Here is a 14,046-nt window from a genome sequence, read left to right on the forward strand (position 1 = left end):
CTTCTTGCTTTCTTTTTGACCATTCTGATCTCGTTATTTTGGACCAGTTGGAATTTTTGGATGCTTTGCTTACTCACTCCTACCAGGAGGGCATTACCATAGTCCAGACGTGACATGACTGTAGCTCTTGCTATTGTGGTGCAGTTTTTCTCACTCAATAGTGGTCTGATGGCTTTAAGTAGCCGGATGTAATAGTTGCAGTTTTTACTAACGTACGTAGCCTGAGCATCAGAGTTGAGGGATGCTTCCAACGTCATGCCTAACGTTTTAACCTGATCTGTCACAGGAATAAGGGTTTCTTTAATTTGGAAGACTTGATATTTCGCAGGGAGTTTGGCACGAGCCTGGATGGAGCCAAATGCCATTAATTCGGTTTTATTGCCGTTCAGGCACATCCAGTTATTGTCCATCCAATCTCCGATGTTTCCGTAGAGTGTATTTAGTATCGTACTATCCTTAGCGTAATCCCCACTCAGTTCCAGGACCAGCTGAGTATCGTCAGCATAGTTGGTAAAAAATATCTGGAGTTGTTGTAGTAGCTCACATGGGAATCGGATATACAGATTGAAGAGCAAAGGGGATAGGCTAGCTCCCAGTGGTACCCCGCAAAAGATGTTAAATTCAGAGGAGAATTTGTCACCCCAGTGTACTCTGGATATTCTGTTTTCTAAGAAGGATGATAACCAACTTATTGATTCCTTGGAACAATTGGCGACCTTCTCAAGTGCTTGCTGCAGGAGCTGGTGGTCAAGCAGGTCGAAGGCGGCGCTCATGATCTAACAAGATCAGTAAGCCAGCCTTTCCCTTGTCTATAATTTCCAACATTCCAACATTCTGGAGTGTAAGTCCAGCATGGCGGTCTCGGTGCTATGAGCGGCTCTAAAGCCAGATTGTTAAGGATGTAAAATCTCATGGCTTTCCACATATTCTTGAAATTGGGCTGTTGCTATTTTGTCCAGTACTTTAAGCGTAAAATTACAGTTTCTAATGGGTCTTAAGCTGTTGGAGTCGCGAGGGTCCAGGGTAGGTTTTTTTTACTAGGGGTGTGATGGTAACCGTTTTTATGTTGGGCACTACTTGGTCCCAAAATGAGGTGTTGACAATTTTGGTAAAGAGTGGCGCAAAAATTTTGGGATATTGTAGGATGATCTTGGGGGGTGGGGGTGGAGTAAGTTTTCGGCGCAAGAGGATGGTTTCATAGATGCTAACGTTTTTAACATGGTTTCTGGAGAGATGGATTGAAATTGAAACTTCTCCTTTCCAATTGTTGTTGGTTGTTCTGCAGGGAGGCTACGTTGAGGTTTATTAGCTTGTGCTAGAGCAATGCGTTCTCTGGCTTTAGATATTTTGTTCGCAAATGCTACCTGGGTGTTTTCGCATTCAAATTGTGATGGTATAAATTCAGGGGCCAACGCCTTAGGTTTATCTAAGGATTTGAGGATGTCGAATAGCTTGCTGGCAGAATTGGATGATGCTTCGATTTGGCTGTTGAAATAGTTCTTTTTAGCCTCATTGATCTTAGTTTTGTAGGATTTTTCTAGTGACTTCCAACTTGTTTTGTGGTCCTTTGTTTGGTTTTTAAGCCATTCTACTTCACTACGTTTTCTTTCGAGAGATGTTCAGGTGTGAACCATTTTTGATGGCTAAGGTTGGGCCTTACAGTTAATCGAGTCTTGCGCCCTCCCTCTCCAAGCTCTGAAAACACATTTCATTGTGGTCTTAGATCGGAAGGGTATTGGAGCTGATCTAGAAACTCATTCCTCCTCAAAAACAGTTAGCTCCTGCTCTACTCGCTCTCCATATGTACAAGTCTCTCTGCAGATGTCCTGCTGCTGCCAGCCTAAATGACCAGTGCATTGCAATCCTCCTCTTAAACAAAATCAGCCAATCAAAGTGCAATTAATTTCCAGGTGACTTTCCCTTTCTTCTGCCTTGGAATTCTACCAAGTATGCACACCAGGGGACAATGCTCCAGTACCCAGCCCGACAGCTCACTGACACGCGATCAAACTCCTTGCCATTCTGCATTTAAAGGTTGACGTTCCCATATCCTATGCAAAAAAGTAGCCAATGGGGTAGTGCATCTGGGGCGCACGAGAGCGCCACCTGGAGCAAACTTACTGATGCGCGCTGGCGTCATGTACACTCCATGCACACATTTCTCAAAGAATATTTCTACCATGGGCTGGCCATATCGTTGCAAAGCTTGTTTATTGACCGTTGCGCACACCATGCAGATAGCTAGAATGCATTGCGTCTCCATACAATCTGCTGCTCAAGGTTTACCAGGGCCGAAATGCAACCGACAGTGGGTTTATCGAGGCCATCCGACGGCAGTGAAGAACAAGAAACGGCCGTTGAAGACTCCCGTTGAAGGATCCGTTCCGGCCTTGGAAGGCCGCTCCGGCCCACACAGTACGGAGAGAGGGGGAGGGTGACACCTTAGAATACATGTTCCCCTTTTATTTAAATTCGCCTCGCTGCTGTGTCATTCCGTTATGGCTAGGACCCCCTTTAAATTGTGCCCCAAGTGCAACAAAAAGTTCCCGTGGGTCGACAAACCCCTTGTGTGTAACTTGCGTCTCCCTTGGGACCATGTCGAAGATGCCTGTTGAGTGTGTAGACTCTTCAAACCCAAGACATTAACGGACCGCTTAACTAAACGCTGGGCCCACCACGCCAGGCAGCTCGAGGCCATGGAAGTGGAGGGTGCAACCACCCGGTATCCGACAGCGAAGGTGGCGGGGTTACTCCGGTTTCCCATGCACAGGCCCTCGACCCCAACAGAAAGGCCGGTGGCCTTGCTACGGCGTCAACACACAGCGGTGGAAGCGCTCTCATCACCGCCTCCACTAAACACACAACCCACGGCCGAGACTCGACACATGTCGAGCAAACTGCAACACATGACATCTAGGGAGAGGTCAGTTGAATTGCTGTCCTCTGGGCATTCCAGATCGAGATTGCCGCATGACAGGCCCTGACTGTCGAAAGACAGAACAGACGTTGTGGATAAAAGTATTCCCGAAGGTAGTGAGTCAGCTGACGACACTTCGGATTTGACCGTAGCTGAGATTTGACGTTCTGCGTCGATGGCGGTAAAAAAAAACATACATGCCGGACTAGCCCATTTAGTTAAAAAGTACGTCCCAGAAGGCCTTGTTAAGTCAAGGGAGTTGAAGAAGAGCTCTTCTAAGACCCCTCATAAGGATAAATCGCAGAAGGATAGGTCCCCTCACAAGAGTAAAAAACCTCAAGTACAGATTTCCTTGTCTTCAGCCTGAAATAAAAAAGCTACGCCTTCTACTGTAGTTCCACCTACTCCAGAATATTTAGGTCTCACACTTCAACCTATGGTCATTCCTAGTTCTACCCAATGGTCAGCTGAAGATATAGATAGAAATTTGCCATGAAAAACATTCTTCTCATGACCCTATTAAAAAGACCCTAGCTACTTCCCATGTTTTTACTCCACCCGCTACCCCCTACAACAGCGGCTCCTGGGTCTCAGAACCCTGTTCAACCCCCTGCTAAGAGGTCTCACCCCGGTGAGCTAGAACAAGATCCCACTGTCATCGACCTATATGACCCGGACACTGATCATGAAGTCCTCTATAGCCAAGAAGCCGCAGACCCTTATTATGGGTATGAGGATGATCCAGATACAGACATGTACAACATCGACTCCCCAGTTGATAAAGACCCCCCTGTTGTAGACTCACCCATAGATAATCAGCCTCTTCTGAATGAAGTACTCATCAAAGCGGCTGACCTTTTCCAAATATCCACCCAAGAGGATCCACAGGACAAGGATTTCGTAGACGGGATCTTGAGAGATAAACCGGCTGTATCTCAATTTATTCCCCTACTAAAGTCTCTTCAATGAAAAGTACAACCCTCCCTGGAAACAACTAATCAGACGCAAGCAGTGAACCCCTGCATAGAAAAACTTTTCAGACCTGCACCATCAGACCCGCTGTATATCGGGGGGCAGCTAAAGCCTGACTCGCTCATTGTTACTACCACAAGGAAAAGAGCATGTACTCCTCTAGCCTCCTCAGAGGCTCCTCCAGACAAGGAAAGTAAAAGGCTATGCACAATGGGCAGGAAGGTTGCCTCTTCTGCTGCATTCCAGACCAGGAAAGTTAATAACTCTACTTTATTAGCCAGTTACAACTGCCATAAATGGGATGAGGTCTTCGCTTTACTCTCCCCAGCCCCGGAACCTCTCAAGACTCGATTAGCGCTTGTGGCTTCAGAAGGAAGGGCAGTTTCAAGCTGCTTGCTAAAAAGCATTCTTGACACTGCAGACAACGACGGTACAATCATAGCCGAGGGAACTAATTATTAAACGTCACGCTTGGTTACGCCAATCCGGGTATAAGCCAGAGACGCAGGCCACTCTCATTAACATGCCAATCGAGCCCAATGTACTCTTTGACAAGGCCGTCGAGGATGCCTTGAAGACAGCCAAGGAAGAATATGATGCACTGAAATCATTGGGCCAATTGACCAATAAACCTCCTGGCCAGTGGGGAAACGGCAAATGTCATAGCTCACGCGGACAATTTTTCCAGAGGGGTTACAGCTATAATCAAAATTAGGGAACAGCATGGGCGAACAATCAAGGCCAAGCCTCTCAGAATTACCAGAGAAGACCGCACACAACATGTGGCCAGAGAAGGGGCCCCTCCTCCAGAGGATGTTACCCCACCTCAGACAGTGACATCCCATGTTTCTCCAGTAGGAGGGCACATTTCCAACGTCACCCAAGCATGGAAGGGAATTACTTCAGACAGATGGGTGTTGTCCACCGTAGCAAGCGGATATTGTATACAGCTCATCGAGAGACCCCGGTACTAGGGGGGTGTCACGGTATTAGTTTTATGACGGTACAATAACCTTCTTGCCAAATGACAGTATATCATGGTTATTGTGGTATAGCAAGTGGAGTTAACTAATCTTAACAAATATTTTCTAAAAGGTCAAATTGTCAGATTTATCATCACAAACAAAACCAGGCACCCAGAGCCAGAATTGGGCTTTTCAACATACTTTCCACTGAAATGCCACCCCTTGCTTCCACCAAACACACGTGTGGAGAGGAGGGGGGGAGGAGAGCCCTGCTGCGACTGGCAAAGCGAACTGAATAGCTTTTCTTAGGTTGTCATTTACGCTTTTAGCTCCCCCACTGGCTACTGGTGAAGATGAACATGTTGCCATCTTGATAACCTGCATGCCACAGATCAATGGAGTCTGATGGTAGTATATACACACACACACACACTCTCTCTCACTCTCACTTGCAGCCTTTAGTTTACTTCCGGGCCAAAAGGTGTTCAGTAATCACAGACATGTTACCCTTTGGTATGGCAGCAGGGAATACCCACAGAGATGAGTACATTTCGCAGTGTGATTTATTATATGTAAATTCAATGATAGAACCAGGGAAATCCCCCCATTGTCATATGTTTAGAAAACATTATCCATTATAAATATATAAACCCCAAAGCCGCCAAACCAAAGTCCCGGGAGGATAGCTTAGCGGCAACGTGCGCGCATTGGAAGAAAGACAACACGAAGCAACACAGGTTCGATCCCCGGGTCCGCGCTTAGAAACCTCTGGGTGTTTAAGTGTGTCATAAATACGCAACTAAGACAAAAACAATTTCTTTAACAGCGCCTCGATGCCCGCGGGCTGTGTGAGCGCTTTAAAAGAAAAATGTAAATAAAAAAAAAGTAAACCCTTTTCCTTCTTGGCACTGTATTTATTCTTCCTATTGCTAACATACTGATTTTGTGTCAGGCACGTGTGGTTTATGGAATGGCATTAAAAACTGCTCAACCTGAAACTACTTGGCAGACGGCACATCCAACAGTGCAATACCAAGACTGCGCAGCACTTTCTTACTGCAGCCTTTCCAACTCAGATTGAAAAGCACACTTAACGGTATACCGGTATAAACAATGTGACGGTTATTATTGTTCAATTAAGTGGTTCACGGTATCTTTAACGGTATACCGTTACATCCCTACCTGGTACCACCCCCACGCTGTAAACTCACTCGGAAGAAGACCAGCGCATCCACCTCGAGGAAATTGCCACGCTGCTCCAAAAGGACGCCATATAAATCGCCCCGGCCAACCAGGTAAACCATGGTATTTATTCAACTTGTGCCGAAGAAAGATCTACCAATGCGCCCAGTATTAGATTTACGCCCTGCAAACAAATATGTCAAACCACAAATGTTCTGCCGGACTATGCTACAAGAGGTAATCAATCCCTCTCTTAAAAAAGGGGGGATAACATGGCAACACTGAAATATGAAAATAGGCATCTTTCATATCCAATGTTCCCAGCGCACAGAGGATTCTTGTGTTTCAAGATGGCGAACCAGCACTACCAATTCAAGGTGCTGCCCTTCGGAATAGCATCTGCTCCAAGGGTATTCACGGAGGTACTGGCGGTGGTGTCAGCACACCTGCGCAGGGAGGCAATCCCAGTGTACCCTTACCTGGATGACTGGCTGATTACAGGGGAGTCTCCCCTAATTTGCAGCAAAACATCCAAAGAACGATCAACATTCTCTTTTAATTGGGTTTCTCTACCAACGAGAACAATGCTATCACAGAAGAGGGGTTGGTCTTTCCGTCGGAGGAAAGAGTGCAAAACATGTTACTTCAAATACTGCATTATCAAGCCGGCCGCCAGATAAGCATACGCAAAGCGATGCGTTTAATAGTCATAATGGCATCTTGCATTTACCTGTTACCTCACGCGCCTGCGACCCATGCAGGAATGGTTGGCGAAACAGTGGTCTCAGGCAAGTGGTCAGTGGGACGATCTAGTGGTTGTTTCGCCAACACTAGTACAAAATCTTTGCTGGTGGACAGGAGAAAACCTGTTGAAGGGTAAACCCTTCCACGATCCGGAAGTACACGCGATTGTCACGACAGGCGCATCACTCACCGGGTGGGGGGGCTCATTACCTTTACCACACAGCTCAGGGTCTGTGGTCTCGTGCGGCAGCACAGAACCACATCAATTTGCTGGAAATACTGGCAGTATTCATAGCGTTCAGGCATTTGAGTTTAACCTAGCGAACCAATCTGTGCACGTCCTGACAGACAGCACTATGGTGATGTTTTACATCAACAAACAGGGGGGCTCACATTCTCCAAATCTGTCTAGGCTTGTGCAACAAATTTGGAGATGAGCACTCAAACAGAAAATATTTCTATAGTCACAGCACGTTCCAGGGGAACTCTCTGGCAGACTCACTGAGCAGAGATAGTCTACCAGTGAGAACACGAATGGCGACTGCACGCAGGGGTCGTATAGCAGCTCTTCCCTCTATGGGGTTTCCCCACAATAGACTTGTTCGCTACAAGCGAAAAAAGTCAATGACCAGACTTTGCGTCCAGGTTTCACCAGCCAGGCTCCAAGGGGAAAGCCCTATGGATGAGCTGGTCAGGGAAATTTGCTTACGCTAAACCCCCCCTCCCCCTCCGCCCCCGACACCTCTCATGAGAAAGGTGGAGAACAAGATTCACAAGTGATGCTCTTCCTAGTTGCTCCTTTGTGGGCAAAGCAACCTTGGCATCCACATCTGTGCAAACTGGCGATGTGCGATTCCCATCAAGCTCCCGTGCGTGTACAATCTGCTCACTCAGCACCGGGGACTAACATTGCGCCCTCAACCTCGGTCCGTGAACTTGGCAGCATGGCTCCTGAAGTCATAGATTTCGGACATCTTAACCTACAACAGAGGTGTATGGATATCTTGAAGGAAGCAAGAAAGCCTAACACTAGGCACTGTTATTTCGACAAGTGGAGATTTGTAATTTGGTGCCAAATTAACCCCATAGAATGTACTCCTTCCCACATTCTAACTTATATGCTCCACTTGCTAAATTCAGGGTTAGTATTCAACTCTTTAAAGGTCCACCTGGCGGCCTTGTCCGCCTATACCACCTCCCACAATAAGGTCTCATGGTGGAAGGTACCTGTCATCTAAGCATTCATGGAGGGAGTAAAGAGACTCCACCCTCCAATTTCCAACCCGCCGCCAGGGTGGGATCTCAATGTTTTACTCGCTAAGCTCATGGGCCCCCCTTTCGAGCCAATGCAGAAGTCTAGTTTTAAACACCTGACTTACAAAACTGCCTTCTTAGTGGCTATTACTTCCATAAGAACAGTTGGTGAAATACAAGCATTGTCAGTGCAAGATCCTTTCTTTACATAAAACCAGCTTTTCCTTGAGTATGATACTCACCCTAGGTACTCCCCTAAGTTCATCTCTAAATTTCACCTATACCAGTCTCTTGAGCTACCGGCTTTCTTTCAGAACCCCACCTTCTCAGCTGAGGTAAAACTCCACACACTAGATGTGACTAGGGCGGTCCTTTACTATGTAAAGAAGATCAGACCGCTGAGAAAAACAGACCAGCTTTTTGCCTGGTGCGATGGAGACCGAGACCGAGAAGGAAACCACATTTCAAAAAATGCCATGTCCAGGTGGATGGTCAGATGTATACAATTGTGCTATTCCCTATCCAACAAGACACTGCCTTTCACACCCGGAGTTCACTCCACAAGGAGCACAGGAGCCACTCTGGCTTTCATTGCAAATGTCCCTCTAAACAGCATTTGCAAAGCAGCTACATGGAGCGCAGTACACACTTTCACTCAGCATTACTGCGTTGACACTCATTCCAAGACAGATACACAGGTGGGACAAGCGTTTCTAAGACACCTCTTTGCCCATGAACCGTCTCACTTCCCACCACCTTCTCCTATGCACAGCATGCGATTTAAGCAGATTCTACAAGCCTCAGAAGGGATACATTACTCGCCGTAATCGTATTTCTGATGCTTGTATCTGCTTAGATTCACATGCACCCATCCTTCCTCCCCTCTGAGAGAAGGCGCATGAATGCTTATCGAATATGTATCTGCTTGGATACAACTGTACTCGCGCTACACTTCATGCTACCTCATGTCAGAAAAATAACAATCTGAGGGACCATAACGCGTGAAGGACCATGGGTACAATGGACGTCACACTAGGGACAGCATGTGAATCTAAGCAGATACAAGCATCCGAAATACGATTACGGTGAGTAATGTATTATGTATATTTTTTAAAAAATATTATTAGTGCTGATTGTACCTTAAACAAAATTCAAATTCATAAAGTCAAGTCAACAAATATATATATTTGACGAATGTGCTGCAATAAATTGGCCCAAACCTGCCTCGTGGCATATCCTAGTGCCTGCACATAGGTAGTCATGCATGGTTTAAGCCAAGACATTAGCTTTTGTCATAGAAATAATGTGTACATGGAGTCCTGCCAAGAATGGACTATATTTTACAGAAAGTGGGCTAATGTTTCACCTCTTTCCAGTTGGGATCGGTTTTAGTTTTCTGTACTAGCGAAGACCTTTATTTTGGATTAAACAACCACCATCACCAGCTCAGCGGGTTTATGGTGTCTATCTAGAGGGTCAATAGTTCTCAACCACTTTAGTGTGGATTCAGGGATTATTTCCCATATAGGGCCTATATTTAAACTTGATAGATTTTACAACACCACTTTTACAAAATCCATCCAGAGCCATTTGAACTGTTGTTCCACAGCATTTCTGCTAGAATTATGGTTCCAGGATTGATGCTTAGAAAATGTGATGCAAGGTAACCACCTAGACAATTGTCTTGATGCCAGAAGTGTGTTTTTGTTAGAGTTGTTTTTCAAATGTATTTTCTGGTTGATGCTCACAATTGTCCACCTCTCATGCAGCATGAAATAACCAATCCGCAAATGTGGTAGATTACAGTTTTCACCCTATAGGGAAAGGCCGGGAGGTTAGCTAAGGGGCAACGCATTTGTCTTGGAAACAAGACTACGAAAAGCAACACTGGATTGAACCCCAGTCCCACACTTGGAGCCTTGTCTCAGTTAATAAGCGTGTTATAAAAGATTAATTTACAAAAAATAAAGGTTCCATTGGAACTAGTGAGTTTCCAGGTTCCAAATGAAGCAGCTCTTTAGTGATGAACCATTAGCTCTGTTGTCCACGAGCAGGATCTTTACTGTTTTTATTTTGTAATGCAAAGACTTCTTTTGTGCCAGGGCTTCTGAGCAAGGGATGCATCGAGAAAGATGTGTTTTTAATACTACACAGAGAATCGTCTTTTGCTTTTTCCTGCTACTCCGAGTTTGTGAAGATTTCAGAGGAATTAACACTGAAAGCTAACAGATTTTCCAGAATGAGAAGGACAAGTACCTGTGGGTTTGTGGTTGTTTTACGATAAGCCAAGAGGCCTATTTAGGAGAACGTTTGTCAAAATTGTGTATAAAGCTCTTATGTTTGTGTTGAAAGGTCCTGCATCCTATTCATGGAAAATGCACTATTTTAATAACGGCACCTCATCATTGACGTTCTTTTACTACCTCATGGGTCAACCCAAAGCGTCATAATTCCAGAGGTGATTTTATACTACTTTTTTCCAACATTGTGTGGGTTTTTTTCCACTATATATTATGATAATATTCGATATTATGAATGTTGAGCGCTTTGAAACACTTGCCTGTGTATAGGCACTATATAAATAAATATTACCATATCATAATGTAATTAAGATGTGGCTATGCTGATGTATCCCAACATCGCATGTTGTACATTCCAAACGAAAATAGGGAGCTAGTGGTTTACATTCTCTTTACCCACAGACCCGTTGGGATTGAGGATTTAGGATTTGGACATACTGCAACAGTATAGTTTGTGGGCTGATGGCTACTGAACAATCTCGTTTCACATCCAACCTCTTTAGACAAGGCAGTGATTGAGTCTGCCTTGGTAAAAACATTGGTTTCAAACCGAAACTGATGAAGAGGGGTAAAGTATCATTTGGAATCAGACGAAATTCTGTCAAATGAAGGCCAGCCTATTTCTTTTTATGTCCATGTTGCTCCTGTTACTTGCCTATTTATAGGATGGGCACTGGTGGGCAAGGAAGTTTCAACATGAAAAAAATATGCGTAAAGTGCGATGTTTTGGGGAAGGTAACAGAGCATAGGATGTGCTCTGTGGCTAACTATTAGACTAAACGAAAAGATCCACATATGGCAATTCTGTCTTAACGTGTGAAGACAGTGTTTCATTTCAGCATAGGCAGGGAAGAAGATATTAAAACTTTTTTTTGGTAGCTCATCAATGATGTCTCTTTTTTATGCTTGTGTTGTGGCGAGCGTGCCTTTCTCTAGACATGTGGGTTGAAAAGAGCATATAGAGATCTGACTGATGTTAGCTAGGAAATTCATGTGTTGCTTAAATCTAATTCCTGTTTTATCTTCTCTCACAGGAGAAGCAGCCCTTAGAAGTGACCCCAGAATACAGTCTCTCCCAGTATCCTCTCCGCTGTCGAACCATCGGACAGGCCCGCCACCCATCAGCCCCAGCAAGAGAAAATACAGCATGGACCATGGGGATGATGAACTAGACTGTGAAAATGATCATGTTGCGAAAATGAGTCGAATGTTTCCACCACATCTGTAAGTTTTTGTTTTTTTGTGGCACACACAGACCTCATTGAAAGATAGCAAACATTTCCGACATTATTCAGGATGTAACTTTTCCAAGCTCATAATCACTTTACACATTTTGAAAATGCTTCACACAATTGTTTTTCATGAATGACCTTCAAGAGCTAAGAGTAGAAGTATTGGTGCAGGGTATCCCACCTTTTTTCACCCCAGTCCTATAATTTTTCTTCCTGCCTGGTTCCTGCCGTCAGCCTTTTCGCTCCACTTATGTCAGAGCATAAAGGGTTTGCTTTGTGGTGTATTCTGCGATCCTGCAGGCATCACTAAGCAATGGATTATCCCCACTTCTCCAGCATGGAGTCTGGCATGGATTCACATGCTCATGAATATTCCCCGTCGTCAGGCTGGGAATCCTCGGTAAAGAAAAAACCAGTATCAGTTTCGTTTCTGATCTGTCTTTCGTAGTAGTAACCAATCACTGGTCTCTGCGTCATACTGACCACAGCCAATGACTGCCCTCTACCTAAGCACCGCCTCTGGCAGCCATCTTCAGATTTTTACCGCACGTTCATGTGTTGGGATCCTCGTGCTATTGCTCTCGAGCGTTAGTGCTATTTGTTCACGTTTTTGCTTAAAAACTTTGTTTTTTCGGTCAAAAGAGCCTCAAGCTCCACCGACTCTCCATCCGATCAACGGGGACCCGTGTCGGATTCGTCTGTGCCCCTCAAGGGTGAAGATTTCGTCGAGCTACGCTTTTGGAGGACTCCAGAAGCTTCTCAGGCCCGGACATGGCCCAGGAGAAGGGAAGCTCGACGCCCGGAAAGCTGTTCAGGGTCTGCCCTGGATGCCAGCTACAGAACGTCTTTAAGGAGGATGAACACTCCTTTTGTCTCTACTGCTTACATGAGGACAAGACGCACGTGGAGAAGGACTGTGCGTTTTGCGGCAATATGTCGGAGCGGACCATGAAGGACCGCCATCAACGTCTCGCCAACTGGCTGGAAGGGAAGAGCCCGTCAGGCGAGAAGAAGAGGAAGAAATCCGAGCGGTCTTCTAAGACCTTTTGAGGACGCCCCGGCGACGGGGGCCCAACACAAGGCCAAGCACCGCGAGTCCGCTGGCACCGGGAGCGCCGAACGGTCGGGCTCTACGGGCGCCAGGCAGGGCGCACCCTCCCCGGCACCTTCAGCCACGAGCCAACGCTCTGGGTCGGGTAAGAGGAAGGGCGAGCACCCGGCGAAGCTCCTGGAGAGGCCCCGGTCGAGCTCGAAGGCCCCATCGGAGGGGGAGCGAGGCAGTGTCCCCCCCCTCAAGGATAAGGCAGTGAGCGCACCTAAGGTGGTGAAGGCCTTAATCCATCCGGCCAAGCCCTCTATCGATACTGTCGCGGCGGCCCTGGCTCAGCCTGTGGAGGCTACACCAGTGGTGGCGACCTCGGGGCTCAGAGTCTCCCTGCCACCTCGGAGGGAGTCCTCTTTTGTGCCCATCGATAGGACCCCCGTGAAATCCCCGGCGGGGAAGAAAAAGGGGGGGCAGGGCGTCGTCGTAGATTCGGCTTCAACCTCGGAGGAAGAGCTGATCGAGGTCTTAAGCCACGGCCTTGGCGTGGAAGAAGACCGGCCCCTGATCGCCCGTCGGATTCCCCTCTGCCAGCGCCGCAAGACAACTCGGCAGCCATTTTGTTGGCTATACAGTCCTTATGCTCAGAGATAAGGACGAGACTGCCGTTGCCGACGGAGGAACGTCTCCCGTCGGGGGATCCTGAGCCGGGACCTTCTGGTGTTCCCCCACCCAAGAAAAGAAGGATTCACCCTCCACCTCCTTTTCAGCCGTCGCGCACCGTCCAGCCCTCCTCCCCGTCCACCCGAGGGGATGATACGGGGACTGACACGGCAGCGACGGGTACGGATGACGAGGTATACGACGAGGATCTACCGTCGTCACCTCCCACCAGGGCTTCTCCGCCCGACGAGATTGGTTCGTTCCACTCCATGATCGCCAGGGCATCCGAGCTTTTCCAACTCTGCCCTGAGGAGAAGAAAAAGGAAGGATTCCTTTATCAACGGCGCGAGGCCAAGAGGAAGACGGTCCTCGCGGTGCCTCTACTGGACGACATTTGGGATGAGGGCCTCGCCCTCCTCAAGAACCCTTCCACTACGCCAGCTAGAAGAGACCGGTACGAGAAGAAGTACCGGGTCCCGGACGCGGCCCCCCTGTGCCTCCGGGCGCAGCCTACCCCGGACTCCGTCGTCTTCGCGGCGGCCAGGAAGAAAGCGGGGGGGGTGCGTCCTCCACATCGACTTCCCCACCGGACGGCGAGGGAAAGAAATTGGACTCTATGGGACGCAGGGTCATCTCGTCTGCAGCGTCGACGATTAAAGCGGCCAACGCCTTGGCTATCGTGGCCCGCTACGAGAGGGAGCTATTGTACAAACTGGCTCCCCTGCTGGACTTCCTACCGGACGACAAGAGGGCGGAGGCCCTGGAGATCCTACAG

At 47.2% G+C, this 14,046-nt stretch overlaps 1 protein-coding gene across 3 annotated transcripts in view; it reads left to right on the plus strand.

Moving 5' to 3' along the window:
* VGLL4 (vestigial like family member 4) overlaps positions 1-14,046 on the plus strand; it is an 819,879-nt gene that overhangs the window by 545,051 nt on the left and 260,782 nt on the right. For all 3 annotated transcript variants that reach the window (XM_069643919.1, XM_069643918.1, XM_069643917.1), the window contains one exon: positions 11,369-11,558. In XM_069643919.1, coding sequence (XP_069500020.1) covers positions 11,369-11,558 — 190 coding nt within the window. The remainder of the gene's footprint in view (positions 1-11,368; positions 11,559-14,046) is intronic.

This window comes from Ambystoma mexicanum, chromosome 2p (genome assembly GCF_040938575.1).
Source record: "Ambystoma mexicanum isolate Mex_15411 chromosome 2p, UKY_AmexF1_1, whole genome shotgun sequence".
Lineage (NCBI taxonomy): Eukaryota > Metazoa > Chordata > Amphibia > Caudata > Ambystomatidae > Ambystoma > Ambystoma mexicanum.